Below are 20,849 nucleotides of genomic sequence, written 5' to 3' on the forward strand. Positions count from 1 at the left end.
TAAAACCTTATCTACACATGACCTTGCGCCAATCTACTTAAAATCAGTTTCAAAACCAAGCTATTTAAACACAGACAACCCCTTATACGGCCACACATATCAGTTTAAAGCTGGGTCTAGCGGCTTATTTACACCTGTACCTTTACTGATGCAAGCTAGAGCAATACAAGCCAGACTTAAATACATTATGCACACAGAGCTTGTACTCATGTAACTAAACTGGTTTAAAATCACACCTTTAGTTAAGCTTGTGTGCCTTTGTGTGAAGACCAGGCCTCGGCACGAACACATTGTTGCTCCTCTCCCGCCCCTTTGGAATAGAGAACACTGAAAAAGCAACTTAGACTGAAGATCACATGAGAGGGGAAAGGGATGTTGGACCGGTGGGCTAAGGAAACATTCAAAGCTTGTCTACACATAACCTGCACCACATTAATACTCCCTAGCTCCTATGTCCAAGGCCCGTGCTTTCATCTGTTAGGCAACTCTGCCAAATGTTTACTTCAGCTGCTTCCATCCATCCCTGTGTGTACCTCACTAAACTGGTTCAAGAATGACTTATTGTGGTTTAGCTTAAATTTGATTCCTAATCAATATACGCTAAGCCAAAACAAGCCACACTTTTCAGTGAAAGAAGCGTGTCCGCCCAGGGGCTGTCCCAGTTCAGCAAATTGGTTTCAACCCGTACCTTTAGGGAAACCAGCACAACTTTCTCACCTAGATGTGGCCGAAAGAGAGCCTTTCAAGGTACAGTAGTTTAGTTAAAGCAGTATAAGTTTTGTATGTAAAACATCTCTAAATCCCAGCCTGGACTGCAGAAACATGGAATGGGACGCTGCCTGCCTTACAGGCGGGCCCGAAACAAACCCAGCTCCAAACACCCCTGACTGTGAGAACAGTTCAGCCCTGACTTTCCATGAGCCGTCTGCAGCAGTGGGCTCATCTTTAGTTTGCAAGAGGATGGTGCTGACACCCACTGCCTCCTAAGGTTTCCTGTGTAATGACTGCATACAGGCAGCGTGTGAAAAGCTGCAACACTTGAGTGGTTGAGTGGCCTCAGGCCACTAAAATAGACTGGGGTTTCCTGGCTGCAAAGTGTAACAATGGCTCTCTCATCCCAGGGCTCAGCACATTGGGGGGCGGAGGGGGTGTGTATGTGGGGGGAGGGTAATGTGTGATGTTCTCAAGCCATTCATCAAGGCCAATTTTACCCCACACCAACCATGGACGTTTTAAAAGTATTTCCCTCCTCTCCCCCTGGTTTTGTTGCTGAGGGTTTGGGTGCACAAGGAGGCCAAGATCCCTGCCCCTAGGAGCCCGGAGCGCTGCGTTTGGGCTGATGCTGTATCTGCCTAGGTCCTCCTATCATGTGGATCCCTTTGGTATTTGCATATGGCATGTGGTTAGGAGAGGCCCCCCACCATACGGCTGGTGTCTGGGGTGCCATGTTTGCACTTGCAGAGGATGGGCTGAGGCCCGCACACCAGACAGAAGCTTGATGACCCATTGAGTCTCCAAACTATTAAAATCAATTCACAGCTCACTCGAAATCTAGCATAAGCTAGGGACTGAACAGTGACCCAGAATCACCTCACTGATGGTTGAGAGTCCAAGCTCCTCGCAAGATGGGGCCACCCATCTACAGCGAAACAGGGAAGCCGGCATTTAAGAACCTGATTTAAATGGCTTCTGCTGTTCAGCTTGGTGCGGGGCTGTGCACTCAAGTCCATTCCCAAGCCTCAGAGTTTAGGGCCAGACCTACGCTGATTTCCAGCAGCTGAGTGTCTGGCTCGTAAGGACTGCACAGGGGCAATATTGCAGCTAACAAATGAAACTCCCTTCCCAGCCCCATAGCACCCACACTGTGCGGCGCACACCTCTTCCCTTTCGCCCGCCAGATCCACAGCACTATTGCACAACATGCTTAGTGAACAAAGAGTGGCCTCTAGAGGTCACGGGGGAGTACAGCAGCCATAAAGAAACTACACCTCAAGGGCTTGTCTCCATGAGAAAGGTGCCTTAACTTCAGATGTGATTTTACCCCGATACTGTGAAGCTGGTTCAAAAGGCTGTGTAGACACTCTTATTTGAGTTGCCAAGTGGCTTATTTTGATCTCCCCCTGATCGATTTAAACTAAACCAAAGGAAGCCTGGTTAAAACGAAATGATTGTCCACACAGCCTTTGAACGAAGTCAATTTAAAAATCACATCTTTAGTTAGACTGGTGCAACTCTGCAAATAGACCAGTCCTAAAATGGGTTAGCTTAGAGAGTGATCAGGAAATGTACAGGTGTAGCTAGAGCAGAATTCAGCCCCAAAATTCTGATCTGGGTCCAGATGTGGAACAGCCTAGAGCTCCAGCTCCAATAGGAGTCAGGAAGGGTGGATTTGGCTCACCTCTAGTGGTAATAATGCTGATGATGGAGGTGAGAATTCTGCATTAATACAATAAAACAGGGCAGGAGAGGATTATTCTACAACCCAGCCCATCTAGGATTGTAGCCCTACACTTTGTCTTAAAAGCTGCCGCTTTCTTTTCGGTGTTCTTCTGACCCAAGAACGAGCGTTTATTTATTAACTCAGCAAGCATCCATTGCCCTAAGAATAAACTCTACCCATTTCTGGGGGCAGGGGGAAAATGTACTCATGTGACTGCGTGTAATACTTTCCCTTCCACCGTGTTTGTCTGCTCTGTTTCTGATTGTAAAGTAAAATGGGGATACTGCTACTGACCTCCTTTATAAAGTGCTTTGAGATCTACTGATGAAAAGCACTATAGAAGAGCTAAGTATCAGTATTATTTTTATAGATAAAGTGAAATTTTATACAAGCATAGAAATTAAAGATGGAAAAGACCCTCCCCTGCCCCATGCAGCCCATCTCTCTCCTGGTTACTGCAGGATTGTGCCCTGCAGGCCTTTTCTAGTGCTTTGTGTGGCCCAGAGCATGAATGTATATGAAAGAGAGAGTGTGTGTTAGTATAATACAAGTGGAGTCTTGAACAGCGAAAGCCACAGATCCGCACCTGAAGTTGGGACAGTACATTCAGGAATTGCACAGGTCCAGGGAGACTGAAGTTGGAGTCAGTGAAGGTTGTAGCAGTCAGGCTCAATGTCTAAGGCTGGTGATGGAGGTTTCGGTGCAGACCAGCTGAATGAAGATGCTACTCCAATGACGGTGAAGGAGACTGCACTGCAGCCTGTTGTGGGTTGGAGGTCGAAGCTTCATCAGAGATCTGCTGTGAGGTTCTACTACGTGACATGCTAGAGGACGAGTCAATATCACCTGATGTGGGGACGGCAACTAAACAAGTGCCGGGCAACAGTCAAGTCACTGAATAGACCAGGGTCATTCAAGGGGCTCGGCCAGAACTACTGAATGGGACAGAGAGGCGTCACCCTGGGCAAAATCTGAGACTTCCTCAGAGCTTCATATGACACACAGACGCCTTATTGACAGGTGAGCTCATTCTCTACACTTAATAAACAGTGTTCGGAGGAGAGCACATGCAGGCTAATAAACAGCACCCTGGAAGCACTAGTTAGTGCTCAGCATAGGAGTAGGAGAGCAGATTTTTATTCCTAGCTCTGTCTGTTGTGGGATCTTGGGGAAGACATTTCACCTCTGTACAGCTCAGTTGCCCCAAATGTAAACTGGGAGCTACTAACTCCATAGGGGATGGTGAGGCTTAGTTCATTAATGTTTATAAAGTGCATTAAGATGCTCAGCTAGGAAATACTCCCCAGCGATGGATGCTAGCTGGAAATGCAACAAATGATGTACCCTGCAATTGCCACTCTGGACACAAGAGGTCATGTGCGGCGGCTGCTCCCATGTTGTTAAAGTGTGCGGCTGGTTGTGTGTGCAATGATCCCTCCCTTGTGTGAAAGGCCCTAGTGCAGTGGTTCTCAAACTTTTGTATTGGTGACCCCTTTCACACCGCTAGCATATGAGTGCAACCCCCCTTATAAATTAAAAAACACTTTTTTAAATATTTAACACTATTATAAATGCTGGAAGCGAAGCGGGGTTTGGGGTGGAGGCTGACAGCTCACGACCCCCCAAGTAATAACCCCCAGTTTGAGAACCCTGCCCTAGTGTCTCACGGCCATCCATTGAGCGGCATCTCAGAGACCAGTTCAACGAGTGTGTTAGCGCACGACTAGTGATACAAACCGAGCATCCAGTTGGAGACCTGGTGTTAGAAAAGGGATCATATCGGACACACACATAAATACAGGGGCTTAGGAAGCCATGACAGGGCAGGAGTCTGTGTTTCAGTCTTTGGTGTACAGCCCAAATCAGCCACACCAGAACCGGCTCGGCACCTGAGGACTCCAGATGGCCCATTGCACGGCACTCACGTGTGCACACGGGTACCACATGGCACTTCACAGGTGATTCACTATAGTTTAGGTGGGTCCTGATGAGCTCCTGAATGCTGAAACAGGACAGTCAGTGCCACCTCCACTCCCAGGCAATCCCTGGAATTGACAAAGGGTTGAACTGGAGTAGTCACAACCCTAGAATGGCCAGCGGGCAGAGGAGAGGCTGCAGAGACATGTGCCCATCCAGGCTCCATTCCAGAGTAGGGGATACTTTCTGGTAGCAGCATCCCTGAACCAGTTTGCAAGGAACCGTGATAACCCAGAAAGACCCGTGGGAAGAGCTGGGGGCACTTGGTGGCACCTCCAACAGGATCCAGGCCTGAATGTAAGCTCTTAGAGCACTTGTATGTCCCAGATTTGCGTGGATCTTTCCTCAGCCACGTCCCAGAGGATGGCATGATCTCGGTCATACAATCTGCCCCCTGCACGGAGAGAGGGGAGAGTCTGATGGGGAAAAGATAGGAGGTATTTTCTCTCTCCCTCTTCCCTGCCCTCTCCTCCACCCCCTTCTCCCCAAAGTCCTGCCAATCTCCCAGCTAGGACCCAGTGCTTTTAGTCATTATTTACAGGAGCTGAGTAATCGCCTCTTTGTTAGCTTAGTGCCCTTATTTTGCCCCTTGGGCTCTGCCACTCGGCCAAGTAGCCTCTCCTCTGACCAGTATCCAATGGGGAAGTAAAAAGCCTCAGGTTTTCCCCCTCTGCCCCACCTTTCCCCCTCTGCCCCACCTTATAACACTATTATAAATGCTGGAGGCGAAGCGCGGTTTGGGGTGGAGGCTGACAGCTCTCAACCCTCCCAGTTTGAGAACCCCTGCCCTAGTGTCTTATGTCCATCCATTGAGCAGCATCTCAGAGACCAGTTCAATGAGTGTGTTAGCACGCGACTGGTGATACAAACTGAGCATCCAGTCAGAGAGCAATTTTCCACCCAAAAACCTTCATAGCAGTGAAGTGATCCATCACTAGTGGGCAGGGCTGTCTCTGCCACAGCCAAAACCCAGAGATTTTGGGAGTGGAACTGAGGAGCTGAGAAACTGCCCTCCCTCCCCCCCCCCCCCCGAATTCAGAAGGTGGGCAGGATCAAGCCTTACCTTTCACATCCAGGATCATGTCCTCAAACATCTGGCTACAGATCCGCCCAAAAGAATCGATTCTCCAGGTCTGGCGGGGAACTCGGCTCTCAGCCCACAGCACCACCTTGGCGCCTTTCCCGGCCAGACCAATCACCTGCAGGCTCATGGTGGGGGCAACCTGAAACCAGCAATGGCCAAACCAGTCAGCCCCTCTGCTACCTCCCACGCCCGGCTCAGGCCTTCCAAGCTCAGACTTGCCATCGCCATAAGGGACAGGCAAAGTCCAGTGCAAAGTGCCAGGGACATTCCTCCCTGCGATGTCAAGTGCGGAACCGATGAAGGGGGGACATCAGTGCTGGGGGAGCCTTTTTCCAGTGGCATACACTTCTCTCTGCTGGCTGCCCCACACCCCAATGGGCTGGGGAGTAACCCCAGAAACGGAGTCCACAGGTGTGAGTCCTGCCTGGCATGGATCCATTGAAACGCACCTCCCTGGGGAGCCATGATCCAGGGGGACCTCACCAGCCCCAAACAATCCCTCCAGCTCTGGGGGTTGGGGTGTGGGAATAGTTGAGAGATTAACAAGGTTGCCACGGTAACCACTCACAGCTGTATGCACATGCAGCGGGGACTGAACCTGGGACGTGGGGTGTGGATCTGGGGTTCTGCTTTGGGCCCATCTCAAGCAGCCTATGACCCATGCAATCCAGGGCTGGCGACATCCCCACGAGTCCCCCCCCCTTAGTCTCCAGTCACCCACACGCAGGGGCCAGTCCTAACCTGGTTTTTGATGAGTCCCTCCTCGTAGTACCAGATGGAGCTGCTCTGGTCACTCAGATCCGAGACCACCACGCGTCCTGCTTTCATGTCCTCAACGTCATCTGGGACAGAGAGGAAGAACTGCAGCTCCGCGTTTTTTATCCGGAAGTAGATCCGTCTCTGGAAGGAGACAGACCATGAGCTTCTGCTGCCCCATTTCACAGCATCACTCACCATGGCCACCCTCCTTCTGGTACAGAGCAGCAATTACATGGCTTGGGTCTGTTCATAAGTGAGTATAAAGAGCTGGCTAGCGTAAGGAGAAGCTGGCTAGTGTCCCTATGCACTACTTCCCTCTACTGGATTGAATCAGAACTGCTCCAAAATGTGTCATAAGCTCTATACTACTAACAGCTAATGGAGATCCTCCTTTAGCTCAAGGGGGAAAGTGCTGGGCTTTAGGAGCAGGAAGAACTGAGTTTTATTCCTGCAGTTGCTACAAAGTTCTGACCATGGCATACACCATGTAGAATAAGTGTATTTCCCCGTGCCTTCCTCTTGCAGCTCCAGATGTCCTCAGCACCAGCTGATCAAATCCCCAGACTAGTGCACATCCAGCTCGAGTGTAGATGTACCCTGGGCCAAGCCTTCCTATACCAGCTCTATCCACAGAGTGTAACTAGGAATCTCCAGCAAACCCCACTGAATTCCCAGTATGTCCCAGTAAATCCCAGGACATCTTCATGCACTCCCAGTAATCTAAGCATATGTTCTCAGTCCCCTAGGCTCCTGGCCCAGACAGAGAGGGAACAGCCCTCTGGCAAAGTGTCAGCTCAGTAGGAACAGGGTGGGTTGTGATGGTGACACATGGCTGTTAGCATCACTTCTGTTACTCCCCCGTTGACAAGGTGAGCTAGGAAAGAGCAGGGGACTCCCTGTCAGCTCTTCCCTGCCTCCAGCACATATAGCAGTGAGGGAAGTTTGGTCCCAGCACTCACCTGCCTGATGGGGTAGAGGGAGCCTATGTGCTGAAGCCCACTGTAGGTTAGCCAGTTGGTGATCTCTGTAGAGTCCAGCAGCCACTGGCGACCTCGGAAGTTGCTGTGTTCACACAGCACCCATCTTGGGGGAGGGAAGAGGGAGCAAAGATATTCTGTTACCTTCCCCGGGCAGAAGAATACTCCAAAGAGTGCACCAGGCCAGGAGGGGTGTCACCCTAGTGCAGGGGTTCTCAAACTTCATTGAACCACGATCCCCTTCTGACAACAGAAATGACTGCACCACCCCAGGAGTGGGGGCCGAAACCTCAGCCCTGCTACCCCGAGCAGGGGTGCCAAAGCCGAAGCCCAAGGGCTTCAGCTCTGGGCAAGGGGCCTGTATCCTGAGCCCTGCCACCAAGGGTGCCCTCGGGCTCAGGTTTCAGCCCTGGGTAGTGGGGCTCAGGCTTCAGCTTCGGCCCCAGGCTCCAACAAGTCTAAGCCAGCCCTGGTGACCCCATTAAAACAGAGTTGCGACTCACTTTGGGGTCCCGACCCACAGTTTGAGAACCATTGCCCTAGAGACCCCACCAAACTCTATGCTCGATTGGGTAGCAGTGTGGATAGCAAAGGACTCGGAGTCAGGACTCCTGGTTTTTCTCCCCAGCTCTTAGAGGGAGCACGGTCTAACGGTTACAGGAGGGGATTAGAAATCAGGGCTCCTGGGTCCAATTACGAGATCGGTGTGTGACCTGGGGCAAGAAGCTCAACTTCCTTATTATGAGCTATTTTTTTATAACTAAATGCACGGATTGACAGCAGTGAAATTTGCACTCAGCACCCGGCCTCTGGGAACTAAGCTCATCTGAAAAGGGGTCTCCAGGAATATTTCATCCCACCTTTAATTCAAGGCCAGCCTGCTCTGAGTTAACACCCAGAGGGTGTTACCTGGGGAAATGTCCAGGCCTGTGTGTGTCAAGTTATTCTTTAACCTTCATGTTCTTCCACAGCTGGGGCAGGGCTGAGCCACCTGGGAGTGTTTGTCAACCTATTGTTTGGGCCTGGAAGCTGCACAGCCTGGCTTCCTGCCAGCACAGGGGCAGAGCCAAAACACACCTGCGTAGCTGACAGTCTGATTGGCTGGCATCCCAGTGGGGTCAGATGGGGAGAAGCAAACAGAACGGGTCTGTCCGGGTTCTGGCTCTGCGGAGGAGCCACAGAGGGGGTGCTGAGTCCTTTCCCACAGCACATTGTGAAGGGGAAACCTGGGAGAGGCTTCCCCAGCCTGGCTGGCCTGGGGCAGCGGTGACCAGGCTCATAGTGTCAGCTGTGGGCTGGGCTCTGGGTGCTGGCACAGGTTGGGTCTGACTGTCCAGGGCTCAGGAGCTGCTCACAGCCGTCAGGAGGGAGGCAGGGCTTTCCCCGCAGCTCTGAGCGTGGTGTGCAGTGGTTCCCTCAGCGTCTGGATACTTCCCTCTATGTGACACGGGTCCAAAGAGAATCACTATCGGTCACTTTCCTGGATACGTGTCAGAAAGGAGGCTACCGTTCCCTATAGCTGCGGGGTGACGGAAATCCGAGGTGGGTCATGACTGAGCAGTACTCAGGACGTGTTGTGGGGTACGGTACTGCTGGTTGTGATGGATGCGCACCCAATGGGCAGAAGGTCACTGCTGGGCACTCTTCCTGGTTTATCCAGACGGATCATTATTTCTGGATGTCAGAGGGGGCCTCTGGGAGGTCGCTGGCCCCTATTCTTGGTGTATGCCGGGGGAAGTTCGTTCACTTACATCCCGCCTTTCACGCGCACAGACAGCACATGGTTATTGAAGCCCTCGGCCTGCAAGCTCCACACTTCGCTGGTCAGCTCTATCTCCTTCCCTTCGAAACACTCCAGCCCATGCAGGAAGATCGAGGGCTCCGAGAAAAACTGCAGGGAAAAGGGAAAGGGATGGAGGCAACGAAGGGGCAGGATGGGACAGGCAGGGAGGATACACATGACGATACGCAGACGCGCTGGGGGCAAAGCCAAGAAACTGCTAAGGGGGATGAGGAGGCAGCATTGGGATTTGAAATACTTACAATTGGGACCTTCTTCAGCGACCGGGTGACCGTGGACGAGACGCAGCCCATGGCGGTGAGCGTCGGATACTCGCCGTCCGATAGAACATGCTGTTCCCCCTCAAACTCCCAGCCGTCATAGAGAATCCAGCTGGAAGTGAGATGCACTCACAGGGATGATTCTGTCCCCAGGGGCCTTCAGTGCGGGCAGGGGGCTGGGGTGCAGGCTCCCTGGGCTATTCCCAAACCCTCCTCCAGTGCCACACTTATGTACCAGTGAGAGGAACTCCCAGCAGCCCCCTCCAAACACAGGGAACCTCACCCCCTCCTCCCCACCTCTTCCCCAGCACATAGCCTTTCCATGCCTCTATCAGACTTGCAAGACACCTGCCTTCCTCCTGAATCTACCAGTCCCCAGGTCCTTCCTTCCTTGGAGCTGGCAGTCCCCTGCAACTCCCATCCAGATCCTCCCCACCTCAACCCTCAAGAGCCCATGTGCTTCCCAGCCCACTTGCCAAACACAGAGGGCCCAGCCCCACAAATCCAGAACTGAAGACCCTGCTCTTCAACTCCCCAAAGGGCCTGCTGGGGCAGAGCCCCTAGGGGTTCCTAGCATGATCTCCCACGTTCCCAATCACCCCATCAGAGCTCTGGGAGATTTCAACGCCAGCTCGGCGGCCCCTGCCTCGTAAATATGGCGTGTGGCTCAGAGCATGTGCAGCAGCTCTGGCTGGCCTGGCAGAAGCATTACCTGCCTCCGTGGACCCTGCAGGACTGGGGAGCGAAGGCCTCCGGCAGGGACACCTGATCATCCTCAAAGGAGATGTGATCACCGAGGTAATTGGGATCTGAGAACAGCTGGATCTGGAGAACCCCCGGAGTGAAACTGAAACTGAATGAACTGGGCCAGCAGGGCATGGGGTCGGGGGGGGGGGTTGGGTTGTTAATGGAGATGGGACCTAGGGAGGGATACATGTGACTCCTCCAGCAGGCAGCTCATGGCACCTCGCGAGGCAGCATCCCCCAGCAGCTCAAGCACGTGCGTCCAACCCAGCACCGAGCTGGCAGAGGCCACTGTGATCTTAACACCCCCAGCAAACCAGCGCCCGCTCCCACTGACATCCCATTACCAGAGGCACCCAGACCCCTGGGGATGGGCCCGGCAGAAAGGAGAGAGACAAGTTACAACCCCACCCCACAGGATTCTACCTCTTACCCTGGAGACAATATGCAGACTGTGCTCCGCGACCTGGAAGAAAACAAGCCACACCTGTTACTGTCTCACCCCACCTGCGCTGGGGCAAATACCCCACAGCCGTGAGCACTGCACTCAGATGGGGCCTCAGCAACGCCCATTAACATCTCCCGCCACCTGCATCAGGAGCACACTCCGCACACCAGTTCCCTTCACACCCCGGGGGGCTTCCCATGATATGCTGCAGAGCAAAGGGCCCCGATTTGGAGCAATTTTGTCCCCACACCAAGCACAGGAAGATCAATACTCCCTGCGCTGGGTGTATTGCCCCGGGGCCATCTCCCCTGGCTGCCGCTCTCTGTACAGCAGGAAGGTGGATGGCAACAGAGAATCAAGCCCAAAGAACATATATTGAAGGACTTCTTTTTTTAACACCCCTTGGCCACAGGGCAAGGGCAAGGGCAAGGGCAAGGCAGGGTGGGACTTTTTTGCCCAGTGGGGCAGGCAATTGGGGTGATGTGGGCTCCCTTACAGGGGGCAGGTGTATGGGAAGACAAAGGGCTCCTTCACCTGGAGGACAGGTTGCACTGAGGAGATCCGGCCGTCACTGGCTCCCCAGTCTTCGCAGTTCCGATACACTCCTTTCTCTAGGATGTACTGCTCGCCTGAGAAGTTCGTGTTCTCATAGGCCACCCACCTGGCCAGAGAAATGGAACAGGGTGACTTAGACACCCATCTGGCTCTCAATGTACCCTGCCAACCGTGCAGTGTTGCACGTGGGGGAGTATTACTTCCTGACCCCAGTGGTGATCAGCCCTGAAGCATGTGGATTCCGACCCCAGTCCTTAGGACAAATGTTCCTGCTGGTCACTAAGTTACCCAGCACTGGATTTGCCAAGACCCTAAACTCCTTTCACCTCTTCTATACTGAAGCTATCTCCCTCGTTCCCTGTTACAACACTGTCCCCGCCCCCAGCCCACACTGCAGCCTCACCCCACCCTTCCCCAGGGCTCTCACACTCCACTCAGCACATGGATGGACTGGGTTGTGATTCCATAGCTGGCCAGCTCCACGTCGGGCAGCGCTTCGTTTAGTTCCACACTGGGCCCATCCTGGAAGTCCTTGGCCTCGAACAGCACCAGCGCCGGGTCCGAGAAGTCCTGTGTGAAGAGGGGAACCCTCTCTCAGTCTGTCTGTCTGCCTGACTCCCTCCCCGGTGTGTCACTGCTTGGTGGAGGGTGCGACTGGGGCACGGCAGCTCCCTCCACAAACACAACCCGGGTCCCTAGTGGTGCTGGATGCTGCAGGTGATGGAGAATAGGATAACCACTAGGTCACCGGTTCAAATCCAGCCTGAACAGTTGTTACCGGCTGGTGCCGTGTGTGTAATGAGTTTGGTGGGTCTTCTGAGTCCCACTGGAACAGGGGTCCACAGCACAAAAGCTACTGGCACCCTTCTGGACAGTGGTTTCAGAGAGGGCAAGGGCTGGATAGATAAAGGCGCTGAACTCCCTCAGCACTCTGACTTCGGATGAGGCATGTGGATGGGCAGTGTGGGAGAGCCTGCCCTGCCCAGGCTGGCGTGGGTAAAGGAGGTGGCAATCCAGCCGTCTGCTGTCAAACACCCTGCCGGCCCCGCAGCTAGCGCCTCTCACCGTCCGGATCAGCCGTAAGGACACCAGCTTGTTGTTGTAGCCACCCCACTGCGTCCAGTCATGGTATTCACCTTCCTCCAGCAGATACTGGTGGCCCCGGAACCCCTCCTTCTCGTAGCCGACCCAGCTGAGGGAATGGAGACAGACAAGCAGTCAGTTCCGTCATGTACCTTCTTGACCCACACTCACCCCCAGGCTATTGAGATGCTTTTCCTATTGCTAGGGGCACCCTTTTCCCCTTTGTGTATAGGGGGCACCTCACCCAGAACAGCTCCTGGGCTTGGAGACCCCGGTCTCCTTCTTCACCTTGGACTTTGGCCATCAGGGCACTTTGCAATGACGACAGTCTCACCCTCTGGTCTCTGCAGTGCCTCCATACACTCACCAGCCCCCCAGGATGCGCAGAGACCCCATCATCGACATCACAGGGCCCTGGTTGTTCTCCTGCTTCTTCAGAGCATAGATGTCTTGGTTCACTTCGCAGCTGTGGCCCTGGAAACATGCCTTCTCATAGATCACTGCCTGGAGAGACACAGGAAACACCTGGTGATTGAGGAACTTCAGATCCAGACCTAGTGACTCCTAGCTGCTGGGATAGGTCGGGACTGGAGTAGCTGGGAACTCCCCCACAGCCAGTGCTCCTGCCCCATTCCTTACAGCACCCCCTACTGGAAGAGGCTGGATTTGCAGGAGCACTGCCACAGCCAATCTTCTGACACCATTCTCTATAGTCACTCCTCCTAGCAACAGCTGGGAGTGGGTTGTGAGCAGTCCCTCAGCCCATCTCTTGGAGTGATCCCCAACAGCACCTCCTGATGGGAGTGGCTGATTCTGCAGCAGCTGTGAGCACTCTGGACACCCTTCCCTTTGGGAACTGATCCTTTCACCTGATCAGTTTTAGGGCCCTGGCTCAGCAAGTCCCTTCCTCTCTTACCTTGGGCTCCCGAGGTTTCTCTACAGCAGGGCAGCCCTGAAACAAGAGGAAACCAGAATGAGAGCTCAGAGAATTGCCCGGCAGAGAGCGAGAGAGTGAAGCAGGCCACAGATGCAAGGCTCGAACCAGACAAGGCGAAGGGCGTGGGGCTCAAAAGCTACTGAAGTCAAATCAGGCTGATTTATAGTCTTGTCAGGAAGGATGGGGCTGTGTGAGCTTCAGCTTGTCTTCTGGCCTGATGAGACACCTGCCATGTGCAGCCCTGGGGATTCAGAGTGTTCTTGCTTCGTTCCAGTCTCCACAGTGCGCTGGCCATTTCACTAGGTCCCAGAAACCTTTCCAAAAATGCAACTCAGGACAAACCATCTCCATCAGGGGAGGTTCCAATTCCAAGGGGGTCGCCATCCCTTATAAGATATACTTGATCCTGATACAAGGCTGTCTATCATTTTGTGAGAAAACAGTCACTATTTTTGCACCATTCTATATGAGAAGGGACAGAGTGATTAGCTGGTAGCACCCCCCAATGGGACCAGTGGCAAACACTCACCAGTTTAATAGGATGCATAGAGCAGACGGAAGGGTCCTTTGCACCCCAGGATTTTAAACTGGGATACCCGCCAGGTTCCAAAACATAGGGGTCGTCATCGAAGAAAGGTTTGGAGTAAATCAGCCACCTGGAGGACAGTGAGAAAACAATTAGATACAGACAAGCCATGGGCCTGACCCATTGCTCTCTGAACAAAATGTGAGTCTTTCCACTGACTTCAAAGGTCATTGGATCGGGCTCTTTCTCTGGTTTTTGTCTCCCCTGCGATTCCCTGTGTTGCACTGGAAAGCCAAAGCAGGAAGAGAGGAACCCCCACCCCCAGATCCCAGCATCACAGTACGCATGTCTTACAGGCCAGAGTGGACAATGATGGAAGAGGCCTTCAAGGGCTTGCCACAGACCCGGGTGTCTTCTGAGGAATCTGTGAACCTCACTTTTGTGCCTTCTCCATTCTCCCCAGTAAACAAACTGATCTCGGGGATCCGGTAATCCTGCAACAGGAGACAGCAGCCTGCTAGCCAGTAGGGACTAAAGTACCCTTCATCTCTCCCCAAGCTTGTGCTAAGAACCACCCCAGGGAAACCTACCCCGGCATCCAATCAAATGCCAGCTGCTTCACTCTCTAATTTAGATCCTAAAGGACAAGTTAGGATCAACTTCCATCAAGGGCTTTTTCTCAGGTTGTAGAGGAGTTCAATGACATTTTAGATTCTCTTCCAAATGGACCTCAAAGCCCTAGAGATTCCAAGAATCTGCCTTTTAAAAAAATCCACTGCTCCATCCTTGACGTTACTCTTACTATTAGCCTCATCTTACTGTTGACCTCCTACAACAAACGCTTCCATGGACAATGATCTCATCGCTCCACTTCATTGACACTGCCCCATTGCATAGCCCTCCCTCGCACTCTGCTCCCACACCAGCTGCCATGCATGCCCTTCTGTTGGGCCCTGTGCCACAAACTTCACGGGCATTGGGTCTAGGACTTGGGCCACACTCTACTGAATATCCCATTGCTTTGGAGGAGGAGAAGGGTTTTCCAAGAGGATCAAACCTACCCGGAGACCCAGCCTCAATGGGGCCCCACACTTACCCTCACCACCCTCTTTAAGGAGCCGATGCAGAAGGGTGCGTTCTCAGGTGCCTCCCCGTCTTTCCGATAGGCGGTCCATGGATTATTGATCTCCACATCCCCCTCGGCCAGCACACACTTCCGCCCATGGAACCGCGGCTTCTCGTACATCACCCAGCTGGAGGGAGCAAAGCGCACGGGATGGGGGTCTTGCACCGAGAGCACTGCAGGGTAACCCTGATGCCTGCCAGCAGAGCCTCTGACCCTGTGCCCAACTTGGGAGTCCAGCACCGTTTGCCTGCCCACTGGGACCCCGACTGGGCAAAGGGAACCCTAGTGCTCATGTGGTGTCCCAGCGGTGTCAGTGGTACTCTGTGTAGGATAAAGGGTCTTACCCATGAGGATGACTTTGCAGCATCAGGGCCTTGGACAGTAACCCGGGGTCAACACACAGGGGGGAGCAAACCAGGGGAATAACCAGGGAGACCCGATTGAACAGTGAGCTGATAATCAAGAGACTGTTAAATTCCCAGCAGAATGGTAGAGCCTGGATAATAATCAGAGGGATGAGTGCAAGCCCAAGCTGAGCCACTGTTTAAAGCCCCCCATCATGGGGTTTCCAGAGAGTGACCAGAGCCCTGGATTCAGCCTTTGGCTGAGAGGGCATTTTACCAGTGACCAGGGCACTAGTTTCTAACCACCAAGATTAGAGCCGAGTTGTGTTCGGTGCTGTGCGCTCCCTGCCCCAAGGAGCTCACAATCTAAATAGACCCAGCTGACAAAGGTAGGAGACAGGAAGGATTATTCTCCCCACTGGTGAAACAAGACATAGAGATTTCTTGACCAAGACCTCACTGGGAACCAGTGGTGGAGCCAGGAACGGAGCCCTCATCTCCTGAATCCCAGCTCAGTGCCTTAACCTCCCTCTCCAGTGCTGGAGAGTCGCCCGAATGTGGGGATTGGGGTTCTCGTGAAAGCTGAGCTGGGTGGCTTCCTGCAGGTCACAGACACATAGACTCTAAGGCCGGGGACACCATCGGGATCATCTAGTCTGACCTGCTCATGGCAGGCAACAGAACCTCCCCCACCCATTCCTATAGTAGGTCCCTAGCCGCTGGTCGAGTTCCTGAAGTCCTCAGAGCTTGATTCAAGTTACTGAGAATCCACCAGTTACTTGAGTTCAAACCAGCAAGCGACCCATGGCCCATGCTGCAGAGGAAGGTGAAAACACCCAGGGGTCTCAGCCAATCTGATCTGGGAGAAAATTCCTTCTTGATCCCAAAGACGGCAACCAGTTAGATCCTGACCCCCCCACCAGCCAGACACCTGGGAAAGAATTCTGTGTGGTAACTCAGAGCCCTCCCCATCTAGCTTCCCATCTCTGGCCATTCGAGATGTTTGCTACTAGCAGTTGCAGATGGGCCACGTGCCATTGTAGGCAACCTTACTGTAGCAGAACAGCCGGCGGCGTGCTTACCCCCCTCGGACCACTCGGATGGAGACAGTGTGGGAGAGCTCCCAGGACGTAGCGTCAGCGACATCGCCCCAGATCTCCCTCTTCTGGCCCGCAAAGCCCGACTCTGAGAACAGAATGATCTGGAGAGAAATGACACCACTGCTAGCCTCAACTGCCTGCCCTGCCCCTGCGCATGGCCGACGCCCCCACCCCAGCCTGCCTACAGCATCCGTACCTTCCCAGGTCTCCTGTTGAGATTTGTGGGGGGGTTCTTTGCCTCTTGCTGGAAAAAAAGAAAAGGAAAACTGGATAAGAAGCAGAAGCAAATGGCACGTCCTCTGGAAAGAGCCATGCACTTCGAGAAGGCTCCCTCGGTCCCATCTCGTCTTCTCTCATCTGCCCCAAGATTCCTTCCTTCCACACACCTGGCATCCCATCATCTCTGTTCATCAATTACCTCACCCACTTCTCTCCAGCTATCCAGCCCCTGTCCTACATGGCGGTCTCTCTAGCTATCCTCAGACACATCCAGCTAGCTAGCTCTCTCTCTCATACAGAGCTTTCCATCTATCCAACCCCATAGATCTCTGTCTGTCTATCCCTTATACACAGCCCTCTGTCTATCCAACCCCATAGACCTCTGTCTGTCTATCCCTTATACACAGCCCTCTGTCTATCCAACCCCATAGACCTCTGTCTGTCTATCCCTTATACACAGCCCTCTGTCTATCCAACCCCATAGACCTCTGTCTGTCTATCCCTTATACATAGCCCTCGGTCTATCCAACCCCATAGACCTCTGTCTGTCTATCCCTTATACATAGCCCTCTATCTATCCAACCCAATACACCTCTGTCTGTCTATCCCTTATACACAACCCTCTGTTTATCCAACCCCATACACCTCTGTCTGTCTATCCCTTATACACAACCCTCTGTCTATCCAAACCCATACACCTCTGTCTGTCTATCCCTTATACATAGCCCTCTATCTATCCAACCCAACACACCTCTGCCTGTCTACCCCTTATACACAACCCTCTGTCTATCCAACCCCATACACCTCTGTCTGTCTATCCCTTATACACAGCCCTCTATTTAAACATCCCCATTCTCATCTATCTAGTTCCTACATATGCATTCCCTGTGCATAGCCATCTATCTAATCTATCTACCTAATCCTAAACACACCCATCGATCTCTCATCCAGCTCTCCAGATCTATCATCCAATCATATCAGATCATCTCTCATTCACTCCTGTACCAGCTGTTGTACCAGTCTCTCTCTGGGACACTCCAGATTCTGTTACTTACCTTACTCCACGAGCAGAAGGCAAAGGAGCTACTCATGGAGTAAGGTGCTGCACAGTTTGAGGAAGGGGTATCAGAATCGGCCCTTCTGTCCGTCCCAGAGCGGCTCATTCCCAACTGGGTGATCCTGTGTGGGGCATGATGCCAGCATCAGACCTGCCTATGCCTCAGAGCCTCGTCCTGATGGGCCTCTGCACCCCTGCCTCCCATTCTCCCCGTTGCTCTGCGTTCTCCCCAGGGCTCCAGAGGGGTGCAGGTCTTGGGCTCTGCCAGGGTGGAACCTCCCCCCTCCCTCACCCAGCTCACGTCAGCTAACCCCACCCCCACCAACACCACAAAGCTTCCCCCCTCCCTCCAAAGGCCGACTTCACACCAAATCACAAATATTACAAAGGCCAAACCCTGCTGTCCTTACTCATGGGAAGTTCTGCCTGAGTAAGGACCTCCTGAGTTGACCCATTATTGATGATGTTATTGGTACTGTTCATAATGATTATCAACACTCTGCTTTGGGAATGCAGGTCCCACCAGCGCCATCAGTTTCTTTGCAGTTTTTCCCCATGAGCGGTGGAACGCAAGCTGCAGGGTCAGAGCAGCACAATGGGACCGAGGGGGTTTCTAGGGCCTGGAACCCCCAGTGAGTTTTGATTCCCCTACCACCAGACGAGGCACGCAAGGGCAAGACATTATTGGGACTGGATATTATGAGGACAAGCTGAGCCGGCTTCCTGCTCAGAGCTCTTGAGACTCACCTGACTGCATAGTGTGGATTTACTCACCCCAGCTGCAAGGTGACCCAGCAACGGGGGAGGAGTATTTTTCTGCTCAGCCTCCATGAAGAGCAAAGGAATCTGGCCGGTGCTTTTGTCTATGTCTGGTGCCTTCTGAGGGTCTGGAGAGACTTGGACTCCAGTGGGGGAAGGCTCAGAGGTCAGCTGTTCGCAGGGTTTCATCTGTGGTCCATTGGGTGGCGTCCAGCTCTGCTCTCTGGCATTTAGCAGAGCCGGGTCAATTGGTGTGGGTGAGCTCCTTCCTTCTCGCTCCTTCTCCAGAGCTTTGAGCGGGGGCGTCACGGAGGAGATGTACCGCCTGTAGAGGAGGCTGCTGTCCAAGCGGGAGTAAGGCTTGTCTTCTGTGGGGACGGCCTTCTGCTCCCGGAGATCTGTCAGCAGGGAGGCATCTTTGAGAATGTTAGTGTTGAAAAGGATGCTTTGATTCCTGGAAGCCTTCTCGTCCCCTGGGGGCTGCCTCAACTTCCCCAGGAGAGACAGCGTCTTCTCCTCTATTTCAGTTGACATGTTTTCCCAGGGGTAAACTTTCCTGGGCTCCTCTTTGGCCTGTGGCTTCTCAACCTTACTGAGATACGGGTTCTCTATCTCCTCCTCCTCCTCGGGATCCACGTTCTCCCGTTTTGGTCCATTCTCCTCCAGATGCTTCTGTTCTGTCTGACCAAAGAGCTTGCTGAGGGCCTCCGGGAGGGGAACCTGGGACTTGGGAGCAATGTGATGCTCGTCAATGGGCGGCAGGGTAACGTATTTTCCACGCGAGAAAGAGCGCGATGGCCGGGAGATCTTGGGAGGCTTTCGGATTTCGGAGGGCTCCATATTACGGAGGGTGTCCACCAAAAGTTCCATGTCCACAGACAGGTCGGGGTCCTCTTCTGCTGTCTCCTGGGGACTCCCCATTGGCTGGGCGTGGCTCAAGGCTTCAGGGGAGGCCTTGGTCTCTTCAGATGAAACGTTGGGCTCTTGTGCAGATCCCTCGGAGCTCCATGCTGGTTCATCCCCCTCTCCCCCGACCTTAGCCTGGGAGGCCAACAGCTGCACTCCAGCTAAAGGCTCTGGATTGCCACTTTCTCCTTGGGCACTATTTCCAGGCGCGCCAGCAGCATTAGATGTGCTCTTTGTCCTGGGTGCAGCTAAAACGGCACTCTCAGTGCTTGGCATGCTGCTTTCCATTTCCGACCCAGTTGTGGCCACGCCACCCGGATCTGGCAGGCTGCTGTTGGTTTCAGATCCACTCACAGCGAAGGGACTGTTGTGTTTCTGGGGTGCATTTATGTTGGTGCTAAAGGCGCCCAGCATGCCCCTGTCTCCTTCGGATTCACTCACATCGGCGCCACCGGCTTGCGTCATGTGGCTTTCTCCCTGCAAGCCAGCTGCAGAGCTACCAGCAGCCTCACCAAGGGCCATCAGGCTTCCACCAGCACATTGCCTGCAGCTTTCGCTTGGGGATCCAACGATAGACGTGCTGCTCCCTCGTGCGAATTCGCTTACACTGGTGCTCTCAACGTTAGGCACAATGACTTCTCTTCGGGATCTAAACCCAACAGTGCTTCCAGCTTTGAGCATGAGGATTTCCCTTTCAGATCTAAATACAGTAATGCTGCCAGCATTTGGGACATGCCATTGCTTTTGGGAACTGGTTACAGTAGTGATGCCAACAGCACTGGGCATGTGGCTTTCTCCTGGGGACCCAATGGGCGTATTGGTGCCAACAGCACTGGGCCCGTGGCTTTCTCTTGGGGACCCAATGGGCGTATTGGTGCCAATTTCACTGGGCCCGTGGCTTTCTCTCGGGGACCCAATAGGTGTAGTGAAACCAACTGCATTGGGCACATGACTTTCTTTTGGGGACACAATGAGTGTAGTGATGCCATTTGCACTGGGCATGTGGCTTTCTCTTGGGGACCCAGTGGGTGTAGTGGTGCTACCAGCACCGAGCAGGTGACTTTCTCTTGGGGGTCTAGTGGATGCAGCGGTGCTGACAGTGCCGGACAGGTGGCCATCCCTCTGGGATTCAGTGATTGCAGTGCTATCAGCAGCCTGCTTTCCCCTTTCAGTCGGCCTCGTCTCCTTTTGAACTGGAGAATAGATTTGTGAGAACACGGGCGTGTGTTCAGAGAAATCCTGCTGCAGGCCGGGAGATCGGGAGCAGCTGCTGTCTGTTGGAGAAGGCAAGTCTGAAGATTCCCTGCCCATTGTCCCCTTCTCCCAGGCCTCCAGCAGCATCGACACCCGGGAGGGGCTGGTGGCAGCCTCTAACCTCCGTGACAGCAGGGAGACCTTGCGGAGGCTGGGCTTGGCCTCTTCCTTGGGCTGATCAGCAGGCGCTTTCTTCCAGCTGAAGCAGGTGCTCCGGGCGGACTCTCCTGGTTTGGGGTGATGGGCGTGGGAGCTATCGCCGACCTTCTTCATCTCGTCTAGGCCCGTCCCAGCGTTACAGGCTCTCTCTGATTGGGCCTCCTCGCCTGCCGCCCGGGGGCAATCTCTGCACGGCCCAGAGGAGCTGGGGGAGCTACAAGGGGAGGAGAGAAGAGACACAAGAAGCTGTCAGTGCTTGGGCAAGGCCCAGAGCTCTCTGCTTTGGCTCTGTTCTCACTCACCGGCACTGCACCTGCACTGTAGAAATCACAAC

General features: G+C 53.5%; 1 protein-coding gene across 1 annotated transcript in view; it reads right to left on the reverse strand.

Moving 5' to 3' along the window:
* Positions 1-2,466: 2,466 nt before the first annotated feature.
* CRYBG2 (crystallin beta-gamma domain containing 2) overlaps positions 2,467-20,849 on the reverse strand; it is a 33,671-nt gene continuing 15,288 nt past the window's right edge. The window contains exons 4-22 of the mRNA XM_038377997.2: positions 18,185-20,729; positions 16,358-16,405; positions 16,144-16,262; positions 14,688-14,844; positions 13,946-14,085; positions 13,595-13,721; positions 13,045-13,080; positions 12,496-12,632; positions 12,111-12,237; positions 11,473-11,615; positions 11,025-11,151; positions 10,476-10,508; positions 10,011-10,123; positions 9,281-9,410; positions 8,989-9,128; positions 7,220-7,343; positions 6,243-6,401; positions 5,481-5,640; positions 2,467-4,811 (exon numbers count right to left, since the gene is read on the reverse strand). Of these exons, the coding sequence (XP_038233925.1) occupies positions 4,723-4,811; positions 5,481-5,640; positions 6,243-6,401; positions 7,220-7,343; positions 8,989-9,128; positions 9,281-9,410; positions 10,011-10,123; positions 10,476-10,508; positions 11,025-11,151; positions 11,473-11,615; positions 12,111-12,237; positions 12,496-12,632; positions 13,045-13,080; positions 13,595-13,721; positions 13,946-14,085; positions 14,688-14,844; positions 16,144-16,262; positions 16,358-16,405; positions 18,185-20,729 (4,654 nt within the window). The 3' untranslated portion in view covers positions 2,467-4,722. The remainder of the gene's footprint in view (positions 4,812-5,480; positions 5,641-6,242; positions 6,402-7,219; positions 7,344-8,988; positions 9,129-9,280; positions 9,411-10,010; positions 10,124-10,475; positions 10,509-11,024; positions 11,152-11,472; positions 11,616-12,110; positions 12,238-12,495; positions 12,633-13,044; positions 13,081-13,594; positions 13,722-13,945; positions 14,086-14,687; positions 14,845-16,143; positions 16,263-16,357; positions 16,406-18,184; positions 20,730-20,849) is intronic.

The sequence above is a fragment of the Dermochelys coriacea genome, chromosome 19, assembly GCF_009764565.3.
Source record: "Dermochelys coriacea isolate rDerCor1 chromosome 19, rDerCor1.pri.v4, whole genome shotgun sequence".
NCBI classification, from domain to species: Eukaryota; Metazoa; Chordata; order Testudines; family Dermochelyidae; genus Dermochelys; species Dermochelys coriacea.